General features: G+C 36.1%; 1 protein-coding gene across 1 annotated transcript in view; it reads right to left on the bottom strand.

Moving 5' to 3' along the window:
- LOC118186297 (short-chain dehydrogenase/reductase family 16C member 6-like) overlaps positions 1-15,236 on the bottom strand; it is a 67,556-nt gene that overhangs the window by 25,453 nt on the left and 26,867 nt on the right. Inside the window, exon 3 of the mRNA XM_035356383.2 lies at positions 10,723-10,829. Within this exon, the coding sequence (XP_035212274.2) occupies positions 10,723-10,829 (107 nt within the window). The remainder of the gene's footprint in view (positions 1-10,722; positions 10,830-15,236) is intronic.

Below are 15,236 nucleotides of genomic sequence, written 5' to 3'. Positions count from 1 at the left end.
ATTTATCTCTAGGGGTCGCCAAAAATTTCTCTCTACTAAAGGGGTCGCAGTCGAAAAAAGTTTGCGCATCACTGCAATAGAAGATTAGAACAACAAGCAGATCGAAATTCTAATTCAACCGCGTTTAAATCTGCAATAAATGCAAGAAATTATGATAATAAACAAAAGAAATTTTGTACCTTTTGAAAATGCAGTGGTCATACTCGTGAGTGTTGTTATAAATTGAAAAACAAAAATAACAATTCTTGTCCTGACAACTCAAAATCCGAAAATCACGTGACCAAACATGTCGGAAAATCGAACCGGCATTGCATCAGCGCAGACACTTTCGTTAAAAAAAGCTATAAATCGAGATGTGAATTGTCGTCTGTCAGAAACGCTGTTTATAAAAACGGTTTAATAATTACTCCACGATATTGCTCAGAACAAAATATAAATGAAAAAATTTTGTACGTCGATTCAGTCCGAGCAGTCATCTAATAGGAGATAAAAGTTAGTTTACAGAACTGATATATGAAGATTCTCATGCAAAAATTTTTTTAGCAGATGGAAAAATTTTATATTCGCAGGGCAGAGGATTTGTTGATCTTGATTTAGAAGATGAATGTGGATTACAGAAAATTCGATTGACTGATGTTTATTACGTTCCTGATTTAAAGAGCAACTTAATTTCGGTTAAGCAAATTGCTAGTAAGGGATATTCTGTTACTTTCGAAAAAGAAAAGTTACGTAAAGAAGGATAGCCAAATAATTATGCGTGTGTATTCTGATGATAATAGTTTATATAAAATTGTTGTAATAAAAAATTCAGAAAGCGCAAAAGTTGAATGTAAAAATAAAAACTGCATACAAATATGTCATTCTAGGTTAGGTCATCGAAGTTATGATGCAATCAGACACTTGGTAAGAGAAAATCTTGCAAAAGGAATAAAATTAGATAATTGCAGTCATAATGAAAGCTGTTCACAGAATGCATAAAGAATAAAATGCAGCAAATTCCTTATCCAAAAGCTGCTAGCGTTCGAGCAAGAAAACCACTAGAACTTATACATAGTGACATTTGCGGGCCTATGCCTACTCCAAGTATTGGTGGAAAACTTTATTTCGTAACCTTTATTGATGACTTTACTAGGTACACTGTCATCTATTTACTCGCTAAAAAGAATGAAGTTCTTAGTAAATTAAAGGACTTTGTCGGTATAACAAGAAATAAATTTGGAAGAACCATACAGACTGGTGAATATACCAGCAAGGAAATGGAGGATTTTCTATCGGATAACGGAATCAAACATCAACTAACTGTTTCCTTTTCGCCTCTTCAGAACGGTGTCAGCGAAAGAAAAAACAGAAGTCTTACTGAGATGACCAGGTGCCTGCTGTCCCAAGGCCGACTTTCAGACAATCTTTGGGGTGAAGCTGTCAACACAGCAAATTACACCCAGAATCTCCTTCCAACCAGAGCTTGTGATAAGACTCCCTATGAATTATGGAGTGGAAGAAAACCTAATTTAGCTCATATGAAACAACTTGGTTGCACAGCTTATGCATATGTACATAAGGAAAACCGTAAAAAATTAGACCAGAAAGCGATTGAATGAATTTTTGTCGGTTACGATCAACTATCAAAGGGGTACAGAATCTACACAGGTGAAAACCGTATAATTATCAGTAGAAGTGTAAAATTTGTCGAAGAATTATCAGCGAATGAAAATATTAAAATTTCTCTCCATCCAAAGGTTGAAGCTGTTAAAAATGATGAAGAAAAACACAAAATTATATCCAAAGAAGAGCCAAGACGATCAGAAAGGAAAACGAAGGGAATACCACCAGAACGTCTAGGATTCTTAACAAGCACAATCAAAACCATACCTGACAATTTTAAAGACTTAGATAAATCGAATTCCAAAGAAAAGGAAAAGTGGTTACTCGCAGTTGACGAAGAAATCAATTCCTTATCCCGAAATAAAACTTGGGAATTGGTTGATCTTCCTGTAGGAAAGAAACCTATTGGCTGTCGATGGATTTTCAGTCTGAAAGAAAACGAAGATGGAACAGTCATTCGTTACAAGGAATGGAACAGTCTTCAACTGGAATGTCTCAAACATGACTATTCAAGTTCTTCAAAATACACGATGAAGCGGCGAAACTAAATTTGGCGTAGAACACTTTCGGCAAAATCTTCTTAGCTGTAGCCAATCTCTCCTGTCTATGAACAATTCTAACTGGAAAGCCTCTAACATGACAATTCAAAGATCACAAAATACACGATGAAACGGTAAAATCAAATTTTGCGTAGAGCACTTTCTCCGTTTGAACAAATTCTCATCAGCGGGAAAGCGGCGAGAAACCTCGCCTCAGACCGAGGCGCAAGCATCCCGCAGGAGGTCAAGCCTCACCGAACTTTGTCTTTTACTGCCTTACATCTTCGCAACTGAAATCTGTCTCCAAATCCGACGCAATACCCGGCGCTCGCGAGAGCAAGACCCGCAAGGGGTCAAAACCCCCACTCTTTTCTCTTCTTACTCTTAGCTTCAAAATTAGAATCAGAATGCCCCCTAGCCTGGTGCAAGCACCCAGGAAATCTCGATTTACCTCACCAAGAAACGCCTCAAAATAACTATTGGCTCAAGCAACACTAAAATTAAAAATTTAACCAATCTTAAGTAAACTTGGACTCCCTCTAGCCAACGAGAAAAAAAAGTAATAAATAGCCTCTAAAACTCTCAGAAATTCAGAACTTTCTACAAGATGACAGACCCTTTCTCTCCCACGCAACAGAAAATGTTTCCCACATATAACTCTGTCAAAAATCGCCGCCCCTTAGAACTATTCGCCTCTGAACGAGCAAAACACGTATTTTCAACCTCCCGCGAAAAGAGGAAAATGAAGCTGGCCAGTCTGACCTCTAACCTCCAAACAAGCTGACTCGTGAGAAACGGAAATACACCCGCGCCCTTTTAACTGTAACACATATTCTGCCGAACTTAAAGGAGCTTTGCCGTAAAGTTTAACAATATTAAATATTATACATTAATTTTTAAATAAGCTCAATACAAATTCATTAAACACAGTAAAATAATACGCAATAATTATACACAACAAAAATACATAAGAATTTTCCATAACAGAACAGTCAGAAGGCACTGTTCAACCCGGGCAAGAAGAGAAGATTTGCAAACTGAAAAAAGCTATTTATGGATTAAAGCAAGCTGCTAGAGCATGGAATAAAAAAGTTGAAGAGGTATTAAAGAATAGCAACTTTTTGCAAAGCACGGCAGACCCATGCTTGTTTCTAAAGAAAGATGGAAATGACACGATAATGATTATTGTCTATGTCGATGATATCCTTATAGCATGCAAAAGCGAAGAAAAAATCAAAAGGCTAATTAAATCTCTCAATGAATTCTTCGAAGCAAGAGATTTAGGAGAAATCAGAAACTACTTAGGAATCAACATCAAAAGAGATGAAAACAAGTTTTTATTGAGTCAAAAAACAAAAATAGAAAAATTGAAGAAGATATTTTGTCCAGATATCCACAAACCATCTTACACACCAATGGATACTTCTTATCAAAAGGAAGAGGACGTCTCTCCACCAGTGGACAATACGAAGTACAGGCAAGCCATTGGAGCCTTATTATACATAGCCACTGTAACCAGACATTACTCTTGCAGTGAATCTATTAAGCAGGAAAAATGAATCTCCAAGTGAGAAGGACTGGAAAGCAGTTTTAAGAGTGATTGAATACCTCAACTCTACAAAGGACATTTGCCTGAAAATTGACTCTGATAACACACCAACACTTTCCTGTTATACGGATGCTGACTATGCATCTGATTTAACCACCAGACGATCAACAGGTGGAAATTTAGTTTTCTTAGGAAATAGTCCAATATTTTGGTCCACAAAGAGACAAAATTGTGTTTCCCTATCATCTACCGAATCCGAGCTTATTTCTGCAGCCACCGCTGCTCAGGAGCTCAAAAGAATATCAGATCTCCTTAAAGATTTTGGAATAACTCAAAAACCACCCATTAAGATATTTGAGGACAATAAGTCCAGAATAGCTCTTATAAAACAGGGGAAAATGAATACTAGGTTAAAGCATATTAATGTTAAATATTTCTTTTAAGGGAAATGGAAGAAAATAAAATAATCGAGATAACTTACTGCAATACAAATTCTATGATTGCAGATATTTTTACTAAGCCGTTGCCTAAACCGAAATTGCTGAAATTAAGAAGTGAGCTAAATATGATTTTCAATATTTCCCAAATGCATGATTAAAGGGGGGATTGTTGCAAATTAATCAAGCATTTGCGAATAAATAAATTAAAATGTTTTCTAACTTACTTCTGCCAACCCTAAAAAATGCCAAGACACACGGGCGTCAAACACGTCAACTTTGTTAATCATGTGATATTAATATATCCCGTGATCCTCTTGTTCTATATATATTCTTCAACTTCTGTATGTGCTTGTGTAAAGGCCAAATACTTAGGAATTATTTTGAACCAAAGGCTCACATGGTCTAACCACATTAATAGTGTCAGGAGCAAAGCCATGGGCATAATATGCAGATTTCTCCCGATCATTGGAAAATATTCAAATCTTAGCTACCAAAAAACATATGTATACCACTTGCATTCGACTGATACTTTGTGCTTGGAACACGGTCACTCAAACTCAACTGCATCAATTACAAGTAGTGCAAAACAAGTTTCTGCGCATTATTACTGATGCACACTGCACTGAACTGACAAAAGTCATGGAATAGCAATATGCAAATATACAGATGGCAGTAGTATCGCGTAGGAAGTGTATAAATGCGAAGTGCTTTGGCAGGGCTTTCATTTGCGTTCAAGTTATTCATGTGAAGACGCTTTGACGTGATTATGGCCGCACGACGAGAATTAACAGACTTTGAACGCGGAATGGTAGTTGGAGTTAGACGCATGGGTCATTTCATTTCGGATATCGTTAGGGAATTCAACATTCCGAGATCCACAATGTCAAGTGAGCCGAGAGTATCTAATGTCAGGCATAACATCCCACCATGGACAGCGCAGTGGCCGACCACCTGCACTTAACGACCGAGACCAGCGTCGTCTGCATAGAGTTGTCAATGTTCACAGACAAGCAACACTGCGTCAAATAACCGCAGAAATCAACGTGGGACGTACGAGGGACGTGTCCGATAGGACAGAGCGCCGAAATTTGTCTTCCTTGAGCTATGCCAGCAGAAGACCGACTCGAGTGCCTTTACTGACAGCACGACATCGCCTGCAGAGACTCTCGTGAGCATATCGGTTGGTCCCTAAACGAATGGAAAACCGTGGCTTGGTCAGATGAGTCACGATTTCAGTTGGTAAAAGCTGATGGTAGGGTTCGAGTGTGGCGCAGACCCCACGAAGCCATGGACCCAAGTTGTCAACAAGGCACTGTTCAAGCTGCTGGTGGTTCCATAATGGTCTGGGCTGTTTTTACATGGCATGGACTCGGTCCTCTGGTGCAACTGAACCGATCATTGACTGGAAATGGATACCTGCAGCTACTTGGAGATCACTTACAGCCATTCATGGACTTCACGTACTCAAACAACGATGGGATTTTTATGGATGACAATGCGCCATGTCACCGGGCCACAATTGTTCGCGATTGGTTAGAAGAACATTCTGGACAATTCCAGCGATGATCTGGCCACCTAGATCGCCCGACATGAATCCCATCGAACATTTATGGGACATCATCGAGAGGTCAGTTCGTGCTCAAAACCCTGCACTCAACACTTTCACAATTATGGACGTCTATAGAGGCAGCATGGCTCAATATTCCTGCAGGGGACTTCCAACGACTTGTTGAGTCCATGCCACGTCTAGTTGCTGCACTTCGCCGGGCAAAAGGAGGACCGACAAAGTATTAGGAGGTATCCCTTGACTTTTGTCACTTCAGTGTATCTTATTCGCAATAAACTTTAACACAGAGACTTAAACCTTGAGACGATTCCAGATTACATCAGAAGATGTAATGAAAAATTCTTCAACAAAGCTGTGCAATGTGACTTTAATTACTCCCAAGTCTAATTATGAAATTCTCTTCGAGGATAGAAGCGTCAGACCACTTGCAGCTCACACCTTCATGGGGGGAGATGAAAAAAATTTTCACTTAGCTTCTGAATTGGTAGCTGTTCATACTTCCAATGCATCTGATTTTAATTGAAGTTATTCTGTAGCTTGAATATTATTCTTGGCGAATTATAAAACTATTGCTGTGAGATTTTTCGCATTGTGATGATATAGTAGTGTTGTAAATAGGTTGCTTAAGTTGTTGTTGAGTTGCTGTAGTGCATTGCGTTGAATAGTTGTATTAAAATTGTTTTTGTTGTATTTAGCACTATTGATTGAGGTGTTTAGTTGTATTTGAATTTGCCATTGGAACTATTGCTGTAGTGCATCCTCTCGTATTGTTGTCATTGATTTGCATTGTCTTGGGTCCTCCTTGAAAGCTATGGTCGCTCGTCACGTTCTGCTAACTTGTCCGATTGGATTGTCTTGCTCCTTTTGGTACTTCTCTTCTTCCCCTTTTCTCAGTTTTCTCATCTGAGATTTTCTCCACGTCAGGATTTCTTTATATCAAGTGCCCTTGGGCTTTAATTCTGGGACCGGCAACATTGCTTTTCTCAATAGCTCGGTCAATTTTAGAGTCTATGTGCTTGTATTAACATTAATGTATCTATCGCTTATATTATTTTAGTTGCAGTAGAATAAATATGTTATTTGCTTTTAAATCTGCATTGTATTATTTATGGATAAATAGCTCATATTATCATCATCAATAGTTTCGGAGACTCAACTGCTGCTACTGAGTGCACAAAAGGTAAGCTGATTTTGCCATCTTTATTCTTCATAAACACCTACAGTGGTGGCCAAAATTGTGGAAACTTTTGGAATTTTTTATGTTTTTGAACTTTGTATGCTTATAGAAAATATTACGTTTCGCAAAATGCAAACTTGTATATATCATTTTAAAGAGAATTTATTACTGAATTCAATACAAAACACAAAATTCAATTATTTGCAAAACAAAAAAGTTATATGTACTTTAATATAAATAAAAAACACAGTTATGAAGTGGTTTGTAATGTCTAGCTTTCCTGGCCAATCACTGTTCTTGTTCTGAGAACCAATCAAATGTTAGTAACTGCCAGTAGAAGCTGACATCATGTTTACACTTGAAACAATTCATTATTTTGCTTTGTTCTGTAGAAGGAGGACATGTTTCTAATACACTGCAATTACAAGTAGGAATTTTTGTAAAAATTTTTAATATTTAGTCAAGAAGCAATGACATCAAACAAAAGAGTAGATTGGACATCTTGAAGGAGATGTAATATTATTGTGTTACGAGAAAGTGGTCTTTCCTATGCTGAAATTGCAAGACAGGTGGGTGGTTCAGTGACTACATCTGGAGTCCGAAAGTTTTGTTTACGATATCAGGAGACAAATTCAATAAAAAACAAAGAAGGAAAAGGCCGAAAAAGATGCACCACATCTATTGATGACAGAAGAATAAAAAGATTATGTGACCAAGATAGAAAAATGTCATCAGAAGTGATCTAAATGATGCTGGTGTTTCTGTCAGTTCAAGAACAATCAGGAGAAGATTAACAGATGTTGGACTGAGAGGTAAAATTCCACGAAAAAAGCCTTATCTTAATTTTCAGCAACGGAAAAAAAAAAAAAAAAAAAAAAAAAAGACTATAGTGGGCAAAGGAACACATTAATTGGACAGATGATCTGTGGTCACAAGTTTGAACTGGAGTGATGAAACTAAGATATCGTTATTCGGTAGTGATGGGCGAAAATATGTAAGACGTGGAATAGGAGAAGAGCTACATCCTGACTGCATTCAAGCAACTTTGAAGAACCCAGTTAGTGTTATGATTTGGTCATGCATGTCAGCAGATGGTATTGGTCGCCTTCATGTCATCGATGGGACACTGAATGCCAGAAAATACATTGACACTATTCTAGAACCAAAACTTCTACCTTCCATCAGAGATCTCTTTCCCAACAATGCTTCGTTTATTTTTCAGCAGGATTCTGCTCCTTGCCACACGGCCAAAATATCGAAATAGTGGTTTCGTACAAAGAGCATTAAATTGTTGTCATGGCCAGGAAACAGTCCTGACCTCAATCCTATCGAAAATTTGTGGCACCGTTTGAAAACTCTTGTCCCAATGAGGCACCCATCAAATAAAAGGGAACTAATTGAGGCTATAATTGTTTCCTGGCGTCATGTAATAACGAAAGAAGAGCTTAAAACTCTTGTCAGCTCAATGAAACGTCGATGAGAAGCTGTAATCAAAAATAAAGGGTACCCTACTAAGTACTGATAACTCACTGCAATCATCACTATCTAATGTATATCGATAACTATTATCGTTTAACGTTTTTTGTATTGCAAACAATTGAATTTTGTGTTTTGTATTGAATTCAGTAATAAATTCTCTTTAAAATAATATATACAAGTTTGCATTTTGTGAAACGTAACGTTTTCTATAAGCATACAAAGTTCAAAAACAAAAATTTCCAAAAGTGTCCACAATTTTGGCCACCACTGTATGTACGAGATTCTAAAACATTTGAAATTTTACAATTTTTGAATATGTTAATATTAGAAAATAATTGAACTGTTTTTGAATATATTAATATTAGGAAAATATATTAACGTTGGACGGCAATCTTGAAGCTTTTCAAATTTTTCCTATTGTAAATATGACAGCTTCCGCTTTCTGTTGTTCCAACTTTTGTACAGCAACAATAATTCTATATTGGAGTATGCAATTTTTTTTTTGCGTTATTCAGTACCACCGAGCAATAAAATTAAAGACAGAGGAAAGTGAAGCAGCTAAAAGAAAAATTACAGAATGGCTAGAGCATCACAGTTGTAACACAATGGTGAAGCTCAGAAGACCTATAGAGCGGTATTACAGCGAAGCGTAAAGTTTTCATGCGTAAGATAATCTAATGAAATGGTGCTTATAACTAGTTCGATATGCCCCACATCGCATATAACCCAGTTTACGTAGCTGCACTCACCTCTGCCATTATGAAGTTCTCTTACTACTATTAAGATGTTAAGTCTTTCTAGGACTCGCTCCCTGAATGTGAAATAACTTCAGGCGCTATATTTTGACTGTTCTATAAATTATCTCCTTAAAAAGGCCCCAATGAAAGAAATCGAGATGGAGTGGATCAATGACCCCGGAAACTTGTCGAAGGCCTTGTCTTTCAATTCAGCAATCTGAAAACGCGTAATTCTAGCACAGACATAAAATGTAAACTTGCGCTATACTGGTATCCATGTTTCTAAGAAGAGAAATATTAATGGATTGGCAAAGGCGCAGTTTGGTCACTAGTAAATTAGTATTTCAGATGCTAAAATATTTCCTAAAATTTTCAAAAATATTTAATACGAAAAGGGATATCAGCTTGTTTAAGTACAAGAAAACAAAGCTTAAAAAGCTTATGAAAAACTAGTGCAAGTACTATTGGACCGACAGATTTAAATGCTTTCGTGACTCTCCAACTTTAATTGCAAAATAATACAAAAGCAGTTTTTAAATAATATTTTAGAAAACATAAATCTGATGATTTAACTCCTTAAAATGCCTTTCATATATACTTTTAAGAAAGTTTCTTTTTAATTTTAGATGCCGGCATTGCATCGTCATAATAAGATTCTCAAGAATCACGTAGAAAAAATTTGTGTCTCAAGAATTTAGTGCTTGAAGCAAAAGGAGAATTCATTTTATTTGCAGGCTATTCTCCCTAAATACAAATAAAGAATTTCGTTTATTTTTTACGACCGAGTACAGGGGGTATTTGCTCAAGATGAGAAATACATTCCTGGAGAACATTTTAAGAAGAAACTGGATCATATTTACGCAAATACACGTCGAAAACCACGCGTACAATCAACTCTTGGCCAAGATCCGAACTCTGGTTGAACTATAAATGTTCAGAGTCTTAACCACTTTCGACGCATACTTAGGGGAGGGCAATTTCATAAAGATTTTCTGAGATCAAAACTGGTTATCTTATACATAGGAAGGAGCATGAAAATGCCTATTTTGTAAGATTTTAACCTGGATCGATCCGGGATTTATAAATGGGTTACTGTATCTTTATACTAAAATTAATGAAATGTTAATTTTATTGTGGCAGTTGTGTTTTTACATACAAGACAAATAAAAGTACAAGAAGAGTAAAAGGGAATCAAGGCAAGTTTCCCTTCCTCAGAAGAATTTGTAAGTTATTGCAAATTGCAATGAGCATTTGCTGAAGCACTCTATCATCTATTCAGTTAGTGTTTCAGTGAGGATCGAAGGACTCTACATAAAATAATGAGAAGCCTTAAATCAATGCATATAATTCAATATTTTAGCATCTCAAAACTTTACTTTTGAAAATCATAAGTTCAGTTAGTCGTTCGCTACCTTGTAAGTGTATTTCATGGGTTCCGGTTAGGTTATCAGTTTAAAATTAATAATTTGAGATTATCTTTAATGGTTAGAATTAAGAAATAACTTCTGTTCAAATTTGAAGACATTTTTAATCACCTTCCAGGAATTTTTCAAGTTTCCTATTATTCTAACTAAATGATTAACCATAAAATAATTTTAACTGCCTTAATGGATCTTAAAAAGGAAAAATTACCAGTAATCAACAAGATATGAACATCCCAAAATGCCAGCAATAGAGGAAATCGCCACTATGTGTCCTTCACCTCTTTCCAGCATACGAGGTAGGAATTGACGAATGGTCTACGAAAACAAACATTTATTTTAGGTTTCATTCGTTTCGGCAAAATATTTAAATATTAACAAAATGAAATTTGGTCATGTTTCAATTTGTTGTGCTAGAACTTATTATAAGCTATTCAGAAAATGATTACAAGATATCACTGGTAGTATTCCATTATGTAGCATACAGTTCGTTGCTTTAATATATTATATTATAGGTCAGACAAGTGAGCATTAACCAATAACTTCAATATGTAGTTGGAAAACAGGCAGCGTTCATGAGCTTGCACGAGTTCCTCCTCGAGATTAAAACACTTAGCATTTTCTCTTTTCTAGAAAGTTTGCTTTGTATGCGAAAACGATTTGAATACAGTATTACTACTGATTTGCCAAAATGATTTCTTTCGTTTTGCTTACTGTATTTGCTATTCTGCTTAATAGGTTTGTTTCTTAATTCTTGTTAATTCTGTCTGTAGTTCTGCTAAACAGGTTTCGGAATAAAAATATTCCACTGAAAATACATTCGGTTTGAACTTAGCGCACATATTTTATGGCAAAACATGTTCAGAAAATTAATGGGCAGAGCTGACATCAAGTACAAGTGACATAAGCTACCCCCAAGATCGCGGATTTGGGTAGGATGCGAGGTAAACGTTTCTTACAAGCGACAGTTAAATAGAGGTATATTTCGCTTTGAATTATTTGTATGTTTAATGCATACGAAGAGCCAAATGTACTGATCATCTAACGAACAGAAAATGCTGAAATCAGGGTTGTTAGGTGGACAAAATTCCTTTGATAACGAAACCGAAGAAATTAATAACTCTAGCTAAGATTAAGTGTATTCTACAAATACGACAAATCAATGTAGAATTTTAATGGTTTGGTTTCGTTTATTTGGTTATGACAAAGCGCATGAGGGCTGTCTGTCTAAGGGAAGAGATACCTTCGTAGAGGAATTTCTAAGGGAAACTGTCTCGTATACACATGGGAGAAAACGCTCATGAAACCATTCCGTTTCGCCGGGATTCGAACACCGCGCCTAACTACCTATGTCCAGCTACTTTACCGCTCGGCAGCTGTTATGCATTAAAATTTCAAAGGCTTCTTACAAGATAAATATTCAGTAATAGCAGATCATATTTCACTTCTTAAACACGTTTCTAGATAATATTGAAAAGACCTGGAGGTTGTATTTTACGTGGCTGGTCTGAAATGAAATACTGAAATATTCAAATAATCAAAAAATTTCATCAAATTAATACATTCAAACTCCTCTTTATTTATGCTAGGTGTTTTCAATATTCGATTAACAAGTAACCATCAATTAGAAAACTGACGCGGGATCAGGCCCAGGAATATAAAGCTATCTTGTACGGTTTAGCAAAATGCAAATGAAAATATACTTTCGAAATGTTCATTAACGCCGCCCAGACGGAAAAGTGTTTGGTGACTGACTATCGTATCGAAGGGCCAGGGTTCGAATACGGCAGATGGCATGGATGTAAATTGTCTGTCCTTCATAGGAGGTAACTGTAGCCGCCTATTGACCACCTTTTCTAGTGGCCAAAGCCTTTAAAACGGCTAATGCCCACTATAAAAATTCATTAACTAACTGAAATTGTCAAAATTTAAAACCGAAGGAAATCTTGGTTAATCTTAGGATTATGGTAACTTGGCGATTTTTTGGCGAAAGTTTGGCGACCAACCCTGCTAAAGCAACCTGGTAGTTTTTTTTTTTTTTTTTTTTTTTTTTTTTTTTTTTTTGGACGCCATTTTGTTTTCACGAAGTGAAGGCTTTTTTTTTTAACTCAACATTTTTTTCCAACAATCTCCTAGCCGAATTACGCTTATGCTAGAACTTTTATGGAACAAAAGTGCTTAGTCATGACGAAGATTAGGTGCGAAATTGGGAGAAAGTGCAGAATCGCACACTGCTTGCCGTGTTTTTAAGAATTGCATATACACGGTATCATCCATGTACACGTCGACCTATTTTCACTTGAAAGAACATCCCAGAATTGCACAAAAATGGCATTGCGCACACTCTTGACTTTATCCATGTACACTGCTAAAGTCCTAGCTAGTAACCTTTATCGCCTTACCAAAATGTCGCCAAACTACCTGTTACCATATTCCAAAGATTAGCCGAAATCTTAGTAAACTGCAATTAAAAAAAGTCGAAGTCATTAGTAAAAGCCAAGTCATTGCAACTGTATCTAACAATATAAAAGTCGAATCTGTTGCAAGCCTACTCTCATGGAAAATTATTAAAAACAAGGAAAGCACTTTTCATTAGGAAAAGATTGCTTTATTGAATTAGATTATTTGATTATGGCAAATCACATTAGGCAGCATGCCTCCAAAAATATACGTATAATTTTAGTGAAATAAAGGTATGTTATCTTTTGCACGTTACTTTTACGAAAATTATACGAATAAAAAGAACTAAAAATATTATCGACATTTTAACGTATTTCCCACTCGTTACTTTTACGAAAATTATACGAAGCCAAATGTACTAAAAGTATCGATATCATTCTACTTTCCATTCATTACGTTCAAGAATATTATAAGAAGTCAAAAAACCTCGAGAAAATATGTGGTTCAGAGTATCTGTTCATTATTTTTGCATTTTACGTTTGTTGCTCTTTTTCTTCGAACAAGAAAAAAAAAATTAATGTCATATTCTATTTATTTTTTCGAAGCTAAAAAAATCTTTCTTTTTAACGCGTTCACGCCAGCGCGGGCCACCGGTGGCTCGCACTAGTCTGTCTCATCGGGCAGCACGTACCACCGGTGGGTCCCACACTAGTCTGTCTCATCGGCGGCGCGTGCCACCAATGGTACGCATTCGATTGTTTTATTAGAAGCTGAAAATTAAAATAATGAAAAATTAACGTTTATTTATTATAAAAACTTTTTAATAACAAATATAATTAATAACTATTAGCAAACGGACAACTCGTATACAGGTTTGAACAGGTAATAATCGTGCTCCGCCAGATGAAACGCGGCAAAAATTCGAGTGCAGTCTCACGGCGAAGAACATAAAAATTGGCCCCGGCATGAACGTGTTAAAGATCTTTAAATTGCAGGGGTATTTTCGTATTTTTTCCCCATGTATAACGCGTATACGAGCCGTTTTCCCTTAGAAAGTCCTCCACGAAGGCATTCCTCCCGTTAGGCAGGTAGCCCTTGAAAGCTAAATAAACCTAAATACCGAATACAGGTCAGAACTACCAGTTTTCAGAGCGATTTTACCTCTCGGCCGCTGGCGGGCTCGTATCGCATGACAAAAACCAATTTTGAATGGATAGAACCAACTGTTTTCCTCTTCTCTTTTCGGAATAAATTTACAGTGTAAATTTCCGTTTTATCGGAAAAAAAAAAAAAAAAAAAGGGGGGGGGGTTCGATAACACACTGAAATTATTTTTGAAGTACATAACGATGTAAAAATTATCTGCTTAATCAATGTAAACAAGAAATTTAAAACTATAAATCTAACTATGTTTGGCTGTTTGAGATTTTACGAAATTTTAATCTCAAATTTTCATCAGAAAGTTCGTCATTGGCTATCAAAAGCACCATGTTTAAATTATGTTTTCGGGTTATCTAGTTATTAGTTTGAGATAGTTCTTAATTAGTCCAAAAGGGGCTATAAATTTCGAAAGGGTATTTTGAGTTGAATAACTATAAAAGGGCTGTGTCACTTTTCAAATTGTTGCTCCTTTATATCGCCCTGTATTATTTTTAAAGAAATTAATAAGAATCTGCATGAATGTACGTTTCTCGCATTGTGTAAAAAAGACGGATCTGGAGCCATCAAATTTTGAATATCGCAGTCTTCCACCCGAACATGAGCACATGAAAGCCCGAATTTGGAGTTTGTTTTATTATCTATTTCATATTTTTTAAAACGTTAACGAATTTTTAATTAATAAACTCAACGATTTCAAAGCGAGCAGCGGCAACACAACACGGAATAAAACATTTTAATCATCAGTGCGCGAGACTGTCCATCGGAAATTCTAAAGATATGCTGTTTTGAAATATTTCGCGATTTTGCTATTGAATTGATTTTTATGTGGCGTGAAGTGCGAATAACCTGATATTTAAACGCACAGAACGTTCATAATAAAACGACACACAAAAGCGTTTTGCAAGCCGTTTAGTTAGAAAACTGAATATTGATAAGATAAACTGAGAAGAGAGTGAAAAAAAAAACAGAAAATGTTATGCCGACAATTAACACTGCAACGCTGCTTTCAAAATTTCTGTAATTCTGCTGTTGTATTGCATATGACGTAAGTAGGAATAAAATGAATAATAATAAGGCTAAAAGGGGGATAAAAGGACTTTGCATGAGTGAGTGCAATAGCAGGTTGTTAGATTGTAAGCTCAGCGAGAGCGTAAAAAACATTAAA

This window comes from Stegodyphus dumicola, chromosome 2, assembly GCF_044657685.1.
Source record: "Stegodyphus dumicola isolate Sdum_Otavi_A_Nest chromosome 2, ASM4465768v1".
NCBI classification, from domain to species: Eukaryota; Metazoa; Arthropoda; class Arachnida; order Araneae; family Eresidae; genus Stegodyphus; species Stegodyphus dumicola.
The sequence above is the reverse complement of the archived record's forward strand: the minus strand, read 5'-3'. Positions and strand labels throughout refer to the sequence as shown.